The 12,100-nt window shown below is 40.7% G+C and overlaps 1 protein-coding gene across 2 annotated transcripts in view; it reads right to left on the reverse strand.

The window, feature by feature from the left end:
• Positions 1 to 12,100, reverse strand: part of DCTN4 (dynactin subunit 4) — a 110,827-nt gene that overhangs the window by 7,337 nt on the left and 91,390 nt on the right. For both annotated transcript variants that reach the window (XM_053718669.1, XM_053718668.1), the window contains one exon: positions 3,214 to 3,311. In XM_053718669.1, the coding sequence (XP_053574644.1) occupies positions 3,214 to 3,311 (98 nt within the window). The remainder of the gene's footprint in view (positions 1 to 3,213; positions 3,312 to 12,100) is intronic.

A 12,100-nucleotide genomic window follows, 5' to 3' on the forward strand; every position in this document is an offset into this window, starting at 1 on the left:
ACTGTAGAATACCATCTACTTGAAATGGATAACAACATCTCAGTTTATTAGTAATGTAAAGAGCTCTGGTGAGCACAGTAAATCGTTTTACTTCTGTCTGCTTTAGATATCAATGGGTACAATTGCTAGGTGGTGCTAAACTGGATTATCCATTAAAGCACCGACTTGAGATGGAATGAAGAGCGAGTTCTTTGGTGGTTTATAGATTCCAAAAGGCAAGAAAATAACCAGTGAAGGGCTGTAACCATTGTAAAAAAACAGGATGTGACAAATAATAGGAGAAGAGACGATAATAAACTGATAAGCCCCTTTTATGGTAAAACGTGGATATGGGAGCTATAGGCAATGAAGGACAGCTCTCAGAAATGGTGACTAACCCGTCTGTAACTGTATATAGAGATGTCATTCTGGTGAAAAGGAGGCATTGTGCACGAATATCAAACATTTGGTGGCTGCATCTGCATTTTGAGCAGTTTAAGGATGCAACAAAAGTCCAACAGCAGGGAGCTTTGTTAGTGTCCCATAAATTTTTGTAAACAAATGCTTTATCAAAATACAATTTTTAATTGCATAGCACAAATATATTGGCAGTAATTTAACTGAGAATTGAAGTGCACTCTGATATGCAGCAGGGTTAGGCTTTAGAAGTCTATCCCAAACTGGCCTCAGCAGGGTAATTACATAAGGTGCTGCAAAATAATGCAATTTTTCTAACAAAATGACAGTGGCATGCCTGGTCTACTCCAGTAACAAGTACAGATTGGCTCCCTCAAATAAAATAAGTGATGGTGGCGTTTGACCTTTGAAAAAACAGTTGCAGCAAAGAAGATGTTAGTCTAAATCGGACAAAGTTCACACTTGGCCTGTTTGAAATTTTTCTTGGAAATACAAGGGGCATGATAATCTAAAGCGCTCAGCACCGACGAGATTATCTTTGAGGTCTCGTCAGTACTGTGAGTTCCTTAAAGGGATACTAAACTCAATTGTTTTTCTGGATAGAGCTAGTTTATTGGTGGCTACATTTAGCCACCAATCAGCAAGCACTACCCAGGTGGTGAACCAAAAATTAACCGGCTCCTAAGCTTTACATTCCTGCTTTTTAAATAAATAAAGATAGCAAGATAATTAAGAAAATTTGATAATGAGTAAATTATAAAGTTGTTTAAAATGGCATGCTCTATCTGAATCATTAAAGAAAAGAATCTGGATTAAGTATCCATTTAAAGAATTTTGGAATGGTGAATTTTAGCTTGAGAGCTGTTTATCTCACTATGCATGGTCTGGATGTGAAGGAGAACCATACATTACAATAAAATGCTGAAAAAAAGCTCCCAAAAAGATTTGGCGTAATTTCTCTACAGGCCAGTGTTTGATTATCTCCCTTATACTTTATTTAAAATATTTGTAATGCTGAAAGATGTATTTTCTTATGATAGCACAATCAATCATACCAATCCTAAAAAATCCCTCGCTTGACCCCTCCACGCCTTCTAACTATCGACCGGTCTCCTTACTTCCCTTTGCTTCAAAATTATTGGAATGACTGGTCTACAATTGGCTAACTCAATTTCTCACAACTAACTCTTTACTTGATCCACTACAATCTGGTTTCCGCCCTAAACACTCAACAGAAACCGCTCTTGCTAAAGTAACAAATAATCCGTTATCAGCTAAAGCAAAAGGCCATTACTCCTTACTAATTCTTCTTGACCTGTCCGCAGCTTTTGACACAGTCGACCATCCTCTCCTCCTAAAAATACTACATTAATTTGGCATCCGAGACACAGCCCTCTCCTGGTTTGCCTCATATCTCTCAAACCGCTCGTTTTCAGTTTCCTTTAACACCATATCTTGTGATCCTATGCCTCTCTCAGTTGGAGTACCGCAAGGCTCTGTCTTGGGCCCCTTTCTTTTCTCGCTCTATACATCCTGCCTTGGAAAACTTATAGCCGCCTCTGCATTCCAGTACCACTTATATGCTGATGATACCCAAATCCATCTTTCCTCTCCTGATATCTCTTCCTCTTTACTCAACCAGATTTCTGACTGCCTCTCTGCAATTTTCTCTTGGATGTCTTCACACTACCTCTAAACTGCTTCTTATCCCCCCCCCCCCTCTTTGAGACATCCAACACCTGACATTTTTCTGACGGTTGGAGACTCTATTCTTAACATCTCACCCCAGGTCCGCTGTCTTGGGGTCACACTAGACTCAGAACTCACATTTAACCCACATATACAAGCGCTTACCAAATCCTGCCGTTCACACCTACGCAACATTTTCAGAATTTGTCCCTTCCTTACTCAAAAAACTACAAAAATACTTATTCATTCCCTCATTTTGTCACGCATTGATTATTGCAATCTACTCCTAAATGGCCTTCCAAAACACTGTCCTCCTCCCTCCAATCTATTATGAATGCTTCTGCTAGACTCATCTACCTAAGTCGCCGATCTACATCAGCTGCTCCACTCTGCCAGTCTCTACACTGGCCCCCCATACACTCCAGAATACAATTTAAAGTATTAACCCTAACTTACAAATCACTCAACAGTCTAACTCCCAACTATATTTCCTCTCTCATCATGAAATATTACCCATCCCGTCCTCTTCGATCAACCTCTCAGCTACGGCTCTACACTCCTGTTAACTCTACGTCCCACCCCTGCCTCCAAGACTTCCCACGTGCTGCTCCCGTCCTCTGGAACTCTCTACCCCGCTCCATAAGACTGTCTCCAACCTTGTATAGCTTCAGACGCCTCTTGAAAACTCACCTATTCAGAGAGGCTTATCTCTCCTCCATCCCTCATCCTAACCAAACTAATACATGTACATGAACTGCCTGACTCACTGCTGCAACTACAACCGATGTAACAAGCTACCCCAACCTTATGTCTCTGCACCCTAAACCTATAGACTGTGAGCTCTCCGGAGCAGGGCCCTCTTCCTCCTGGTACTAGATTTGTTTTGTTATGTTTTGTATTTTATCACAAATCTTTGTCATTGTATACCCCTATAATTGTACCCATCGCTAAAGAATTTGGCGGTGCTATACAAATAAATGATAACAACAACAACAAGTCTGCCCTGAACTGAAGCAGATTCTTAAACCAATTGCAAGGTGACAAACTAAAATATTGTACAGAACACAGATTCAATGAAAATAATTTCTGATGCATCTAAATAGGGCTATCCCTAGTGTGACAACTCACTCTGGGTCATCCTGGAAGTCTTGCGGTTCTGCCAATTCATCATATTCTGCTGCAGCATCTTTTCCAGCCAGGATCAACTCCTTGGTAGGGACAATAACCTGAAACACCAGAAAAATAATCCACATGGACTGAATTAATATAATGATGCCCTCTGGGAAAGACCTTTTTGTTTTAGGCTGCTGTGAACTGCAACAAATTGCACCACAATACATTGCAGCTTCAGGGTTAGCAAACTAATAAGCAAGTAAAATATACACACATTACAAAAGATATCAGCTAATACCACAATTTATGTTTCTCCTGAAATCTGCATTAACTTTAAAAAGAAAATGTATGCTTACCTGATAAATGTATTTCTTTTTTGACACGATGAGTCCACGGATCATCTAATTACTATTGGGAAAATCACTCCTGCCCAGCAGGAGATGGCAAAGCTGTTAAATATCCCCTCCCTTCCCTCCCACCCCAGTCATTCGACCAAAGTAAAGGAGAGAAAGGAAGTAACAAGGTGCAGAGGTGTCTGAAGTTAATAACTAAACAATAACCTGTCTGTCTATAGAACAGAGCGGGCCGTGGACTCATCGTGTCAAAAGAAATAAAAATTTATCAGGTAAGCATACATTTTCTTTTCTTTTTAATGACACGATGAGTCCATGGATCATCTAATTACTATTGGGAATCAATACCCAAGCTAGAGTACACAGATAAGGGAGGGACAAGACCGGTAACCTAAACCGAAGGCATCACTGCTTGAAGAACCTTTCTCCCAAAAGCAGCCTCAGCCGAGGCAAAAGTGTCAAATTTGTAGAATTTTGAAAAAGTGTGAAGAGAGGACCAAGTTGCAGCCTTGCAAATCTGTTTCACAGAAGCTTAATTTTTGTATGTCCATGAGGAAGCAACAGCTCTTGTGGAATGAGCCGTAACTCTTTCTGGAGGTTGCTGTCCAGCAGTTTCATAGGCAAACCGAATGATACTCTTCAGCCATAAGGAAAGAGAAGTAGCCTTAGCTTTCTGTCCCTTACAAGGTAGAAGACTGATGAAAATCCTTAGTCGCCTGTAAATAAAATTTTAGTGCTTGTACCACGTCCAGATTGTGCAGAAGTCATTCCTTCTGAGAAGAAGGATTAGGACATAAAGAAGGAACAACAATCTCCTGATTAATGTTCTGGTCAGAAACTACTTTAGGGAGAAACCCTAACTTGGTACGTAAAACTACCTTATCTGAATGAAAAATAAGGTAAGGAGAGTCATACTGTAATGCCGAGAGCTCTGACACTCTACAAACAGATGAAATAGCAACAAGAAACAAAACTTTCCAAGATAACTTAATATCTAAGGAATGCATAGGCTCAAACGGAGACTCCAGGGAGGAGTAACTGGTTTGAACACAGGCCTGATCCTGACCAAGGCCTGACAAAAAGACTGCACGTCTGGAATGTCTGCCAGATGCTTGTGTTACAAAATGGACAAGGCAGATTTTTTTTTTTTTTAAATAATTTTTATTGAATAAGAAACAGACATAAAAAGAGAATACATGCAAATAGTATAACAGTGTACATTAAGGACTGTAGACATGGATATGTATGCCTGGATATTTACCCAGGGTTCGATTATGTAATGTCCAAAACTCAAAACCAAAATGGTATTATAACATTTGTGCATTTTGTTAATACATTGTGTTATTAAGTAACCTGTAAAAACAGAATTTATGTTTACCTGATAAATTACTTTCTCCAACGGTGTGTCCGGTCCACGGCGTCATCCTTACTTGTGGGATATTCTCTTCCCCAACAGGAAATGGCAAAGAGCCCAGCAAAGCTGGTCACATGATCCCTCCTAGGCTCCGCCTTCCCCAGTCATTCGACCGACGTAAAGGAGGAATATTTGCATAGGAGAAATCATATGATACCGTGGTGACTGTAGTTAAAGAAAATAAATTATCAGACCTGATTAAAAAACCAGGGCGGGCCGTGGACCGGACACACCGTTGGAGAAAGTAATTTATCAGGTAAACATAAATTCTGTTTTCTCCAACATAGGTGTGTCCGGTCCACGGCGTCATCCTTACTTGTGGGAACCAATACCAAAGCTTTAGGACACGGATGAAGGGAGGGAGCAAATCAGGTCACCTAGATGGAAGGCACCACGGCTTGCAAAACCTTTCTCCCAAAAATAGCCTCAGAAGAAGCAAAAGTATCAAATTTGTAAAATTTAGTAAAAGTGTGCAGTGAAGACCAAGTCGCTGCCTTACATATCTGATCAACAGAAGCCTCGTTCTTGAAGGCCCATGTGGAAGCCACAGCCCTAGTGGAGTGAGCTGTGATTCTTTCAGGAGGCTGCCGTCCGGCAGTCTCGTAAGCCAATCTGATGATGCTTTTAAGCCAAAAAGAGAGAGAGGTAGAAGTTGCTTTTTGACCTCTCCTTTTACCAGAATAAACAACAAACAAGGAAGATGTTTGTCTAAAATCCTTTGTAGCATCTAAATAGAATTTTAGAGCACGAACTACATCCAAATTGTGCAACAAACGTTCCTTCTTTGAAACTGGATTCGGACACAAAGAAGGCACGACTATCTCCTGGTTAATGTTTTTGTTAGAAACAACTTTCGGAAGAAAACCAGGTTTAGTACGCAAAACCACCTTATCTGCATGGAACACCAGATAAGGAGGAGAACACTGCAGAGCAGATAATTCTGAAACTCTTCTAGCAGAAGAAATTGCAACCAAAAACAAAACTTTCCAAGATAATAACTTAATATCAACGGAATGTAAGGGTTCAAACGGAACCCCCTGAAGAACTGAAAGAACTAAATTGAGACTCCAAGGAGGAGTCAAAGGTTTGTAAACAGGCTTGATTCTAACCAGAGCCTGAACAAAGGCTTGAACATCTGGCACAGCTGCCAGCTTTTTGTGAAGTAACACAGACAAGGCAGAAATCTGTCCCTTCAAGGAACTAAATGTAAGGAAAGGAAACCCAGAATATGATAGGCAGTCTGTATTGTATTAACAACAAAAAGGTATCAAATAAAGTGCAAGGTGCTAAAAAAGAAACTCTCAAGTTCCTTGGTATATCACTCATTCACTCGCTCCAGCGTGGACAATGGAGATCTCACTCACCCAATCCAATGGAGAAGGCGGGTATCGCCATTCGCGGCTGTAGATTCAATCCGGACACCTCTAAGGGGGCTCGGCCCAATTCCGGCCAATGGAACACACTCTGGAACGAGGCAGAGATCCCTTGCTCCGCCTCAACTTATTCCAGACACTTGTTCCTCCGATAGAATACAGTATCCCTCCGCCAGTGACGTAGTGAAAAACAGTTCCTGCTTGCAATAGGGAACTGCCAAATGTAGAAAAGCACACAATGCAATCCTCTTTGAAGAGTATAAGCTCGTAATGCACAGCAGGAAACAGCCAAACTCCGGACAATAATAGCTTGAAAAGAGAAAGTGGAGGCTGTTTCCTTAAAATTAATTCCTTTATTTATTCAGTTTAAAACCGGCAAACACAGCAAGGATAGGGTATGGTGTAGAAGGCGCAGCACAGTCTGGCTTACGCGTTTCGGATGAAATCCGTAGTCATAGCCTACTGTGCTGTGCTCCACACCTGCTTAAAACTAGTTAAAACAAATGTGATTGGTGCACACATAAAAAACAACGCCTTCAAGTTTAACCAATACCAACAGTGTATAAAATTAACCCACTGGTGTCAGAACCGCACAATCTAATACATTGCCTGAGCCCATACAACCGTAATATACACACTGCAATAATTATGTCAATAACCAACATAGTGGTATACATTGTAGACAAAATGTCAAATACTAAGGGTTAGTAAGTAATTAGATGTTATTAAAAATTCTAATGCCCAGATAGTGCGTATAGGAGTCTCTATTAATATATCCTCGATATGTGAGAGTTAAATCATTACTCTTATCCTATCTAATGCACTAATGGGCAACAGAATTCAAACAATACCCTAAGTAAAGATTACCACAATAGATGCTATCAAGTGTCAAAAATAAATAAATGTATAAACAAATTATAAAAATATTATAAACATGCAATAAGCAAATAATTCTAAATGAGGAGTAACCTGTCAAATACTGTATGAATTAAAGATATCTAAACAAATTGTCATCATAATGATATATGGTAGAAAATAACAAGCTAACAAATAGCGCCTCCCCATAAAGTAATCCAATGTGATATGATACAGGTTGAGCACACATGACCATCCGATGAGTCTTAAATTATAATATACAAGGAGATCTATAGGTAAATGTATTGCGAAATACCATAATATTTAATACCATAATATTTATTCCCACAGGTTCATTACGTCATATCTTGAATTTAACTCAACCTGTATCATATCACATTGGATTACTTTATGGGGAGGCGCTATTTGTTAGCTTGTTATTTTCTACCATATATCATTATGATGACAATTTGTTTAGATATCTTTAATTCATACAGTATTTGACAGGTTACTCCTCATTTAGAATTATTTGCTTATTGCATGTTTATAATATTTTTATAATTTGTTTATACATTTATTTATTTTTGACACTTGATAGCATCTATTGTGGTAATCTTTACTTAGGGTATTGTTTGAATTCTGTTGCCCATTAGTGCATTAGATAGGATAAGAGTAATGATTTAACTCTCACATATCGAGGATATATTAATAGAGACTCCTATACGCACTATCTGGGCATTAGAATTTTTAATAACATCTAATTACTTACTAACCCTTAGTATTTGACATTTTGTCTACAATGTATACCACTATGTTGGTTATTGACATAATTATTGCAGTGTGTATATTACGGTTGTATGGGCTCAGGCAATGTATTAGATTGTGCGGTTCTGACACCAGTGGGTTAATTTTATACACTGTTGGTATTGGTTAAACTTGAAGGCGTTGTTTTTTATGTGTGCACCAATCACATTTGTTTTAACTAGTTTTAAGCAGGTGTGGAGCACAGCACAGTAGGCTATGACTACGGATTTCATCCGAAACGCGTAAGCCAGACTGTGCTGCGCCTTCTACACCATACCCTATCCTTGCTGTGTTTGCCGGTTTTAAACTGAATAAATAAAGGAATTAATTTTAAGGAAACAGCCTCCACTTTCTCTTTTCAAGCCTTCAAGGAACTTGCAGATAATCCTTTCTCCAAACCTTCTTGAAGAAAGGATAGAATCTTAGGAATTTTTATCTTGTCCCAAGGGAATCCTTTAGATTCACACCAACAGATATATTTTTTCCATATTTTGTGGTAGATTTTTCTAGTTACAGGCTTTCTGGCCTGAACAAGAGTATCAATGACAGAATCTGAGAACCCTCGCTTTGATAAGATCAAGCGTTCAATCTCCAAGCAGTCAGTTGGAGTGAGACCAGATTCGGATGTTCGAACGGACCTTGAACAAGAAGGTCCCGTCTCAAAGGTAGCTTCCATGGTGGAGCCGATGACATATTCACCAGGTCTGCATACCAAGTCCTGCGTGGCCACGCAGGAGCTATCAAGATCACCGATGCCCTCTCCTGATTGATCCTGGCTACCAGCCTGGGGATGAGAGGAAACGGCGGGAATACATAAGCTAGTTTGAAGGTCCAAGGTGCTACTAGTGCATCTACTAGAGTCGCCTTGGGATCCCTGGATCTGGACCCGTAGCAAGGAACCTTGAAGTTCTGACGAGAGGCCATCAGATCCATGTCTGGAATGCCCCACAACTGAGTAATTTGGGCAAAGATTTCCGGATGGAGTTCCCACTCCCCCGGATGAAATGTCTGACGACTCAGAAAATCCGCTTCCCAATTTTCCACTCCTGGAATGTGGATTGCAGACAAGTGGCAGGAGTGAGTCTCCGCCCATTGAATGATTTTGGTCACTTCTTCCATCGCCAGGGAACTCCTTGTTCCCCCCTGATGGTTGATGTACGCAACAGTCGTCATGTTGTCTGATTGAAACCGTATGAATTTGGCCTTTGCTAGCTGAGGCCAAGCCTTGAGAGCATTGAATATCGCTCTCAGTTCCAGAATATTTATCGGGAGAAGAGATTCTTCCCGAGACCAAAGACCCTGAGCTTTCAGGGGTCCCCAGACCGCGCCCCAGCCCACCAGACTGGCGTCGGTCGTGACAATGACCCACTCTGGTCTGCGGAAGCTCATCCCCTGTGACAGGTTGTCCAGGGACAGCCACCAACGGAGTGAATCTCTGGTCCTCTGATTTACTTGTATCGTCGGAGACAAGTCTGTATAATCCCCATTCCACTGACTGAGCATGCACAGTTGTAATGGTCTTAGATGAATTCGCGCAAAAGGAACTATGTCCATTGCCGCTACCATCAAACCTATTACTTCCATGCACTGCGCTATGGAAGGAAGAGGAACAGAATGAAGTATTTGACAAGAGTTTAGAAGTTTTGATTTTCTGGCCTCTGTCAGAAAAATCCTCATTTCTAAGGAGTCTATTATTGTTCCCAAGAAGGGAACCCTTGTTGACGGAGATAGAGAACTTTTTTCTACGTTCACTTTCCACCCGTGAGATCTGAGAAAGGCCAGGACAATGTCCGTGTGAGCCTTTGCTTGTGGAAGGGACGACGCTTGAATCAGAATGTCGTCCAAGTAAGGTACTACTGCAATGCCCCTTGGTCTTAGCACCGCTAGAAGGGACCCTAGCACTTTTGTGAAAATTCTTGGAGCAGTGGCTAATCCAAACGGAAGTGCCACAAACTGGTAATGCTTGTCCAGAAATGCGAACCTTAGGAACCGATGATGTTCCTTGTGGATAGGAATATGTAGATACGCATCCTTTAAATCCACCGTGGTCATGAATTGACCTTCCTGGATGGAAGGAAGAATTGTTCGAATGGTTTCCATTTTGAACGATGGAACCTTGAGAAACTTGTTTAGGATCTTGAGATCTAAGATTGGTCTGAATGTTCCCTCTTTTTTGGGAACTACGAACAGATTGGAGTAGAACCCCATCCCTTGTTCTCCTAATGGAACAGGATGAATCACTCCCATTTTTAACAGGTCTTCTACACAATGTAAGAATGCCTGTTTTTTTATGTGGTCTGAAGACAATTGAGACCTGTGGAACCTCCCCCTCGGGGGAAGCCCCTTGAATTCCAGAAGATAACCTTGGGAGACTATTTCTAGCGCCCAAGGATCCAGAACATCTCTTGCCCAAGCCTGAGCGAAGAGAGAGAGTCTGCCCCCCACCAAATCCGGTCCCGGATCGGGGGCCAACATCTCATGCTGTCTTGGTAGCAGTGGCAGGTTTCTTTCATGTAATTAACAAGAGTCCATGAGCTAGTGACGTATGGGATATACATTCCTACCAGGAGGGGCAAAGTTTCCCAAACCTTAAAAATGCCTATAAATACACCCCTCACCACACCCACAAATCAGTTTTACAAACTTTGCCTCCAAGGGAGGTGGCGAAGTAAGTTTGTGCTAGATTCTACGTTGATATGCGCTCCGCAGCAAGTTGGAGCCCGGTTTTCCTCTCAGCGTGCAGTGAATGTCAGAGGGATGTGAGGAGAGTATTGCCTATTGAATGCAGTGATCTCCTTCTACGGGGTCTATTTCATAAGGTTCTCTGTTATCGGTCGTAGAGATTCATCTCTTACCTCCCTTTTCAGATCGACGATATACTCTTATATTTACCATTTCCTCTACTGATTCTCGTTTCAGTACTGGTTTGGCTTTCTACAAACATGTAGATGAGTGTCCTGGGGTAAGTAAGTCTTATTTTCTGTGACACTCTAAGCTATGGTTGGGCACTTTATTTATAAAGTTCTAAATATATGTATTCAAACATTTATTTGCCTTGACTCAGAATGTTCAACATTCCTTATTTCCAGACAGTCAGTTTCATATTTGGGATTATGCTTTAATTATCATATTTTTTCTTACCTCAAAAATTTGACTTTTTTCCCTGTGGGCTGTTAGGCTCGCGGGGGCTGAAAATGCTTCATTTTATTGCGTCATTCTTGGCGCGGACTTTTTTGGCGCAAAAATTCTTTTCCGTTTCCGGCGTCATACGTGTCGCCGGAAGTTGCGTCATTTTTGACGTTATTTTGCGCCAAAAATGTCGGCGTTCCGGATGTGGCGTCATTTTTGGCGCCAAAAGCATTTAGGCGCCAAATAATGTGGGCGTCTTATTTGGCGCCAAAAAATATGGGCGTCGCTTTTGTCTCCACATTATTTCAGTCTCATTTTTCATTTGCTTCTGGTTGCTAGAAGCTTGATGTTTGGCATTTTTTTCCCATTCCTGAAACTGTCTTATAAGGAATTTGATCTATTTTGCTTTATATGTTGTTTTTCTCTTACATATTGCAAGATGTCTCACGTTGCATCTGAGCCAGAAGATACTACAGGAAAACCTCTGCCTGCTGGATCTACCAAAGCTAAGTGTATCTGCTGTAAACTTTTGGTAGCTATTCCTCCAGCTGTTGTTTGTATTAAATGTCATGACAAACTTGTTAATGCAGATAATATTTCCTTTAGTGATGTACCATTGCCTGTTGCAGTTCCCTCAACATCTAAGGTGCAGAATGTTCCTGATAACATAAGAGATTTTGTTTCTGAATCCATAAAGAAGGCTTTGTCTGTTATTTCTCCTTCTAGTAAACGTAAAAAGTCTTTTAAATCTTCTCTCTCTACAGATGAATTTTTAAATGAACACCATCATTCTGATTCTTTGGACTCTTCTGGTTCAGAGGATTCTGTCTCAGAGATTGATGCTGATAAATCTTCATATTTATTTAAGATGGAATTTATTCGCTCTTTGCTTAAAGAAGTACTAATTGCTTTAGAAATAGAGGATTCTAGTCCTCTTGATACTAATTCTATACGTTTGGATAAGGTTTTTAAAG

The sequence above is a fragment of the Bombina bombina genome, chromosome 6 (assembly GCF_027579735.1).
Source record: "Bombina bombina isolate aBomBom1 chromosome 6, aBomBom1.pri, whole genome shotgun sequence".
Classification (NCBI taxonomy): domain Eukaryota; kingdom Metazoa; phylum Chordata; class Amphibia; order Anura; family Bombinatoridae; genus Bombina; species Bombina bombina.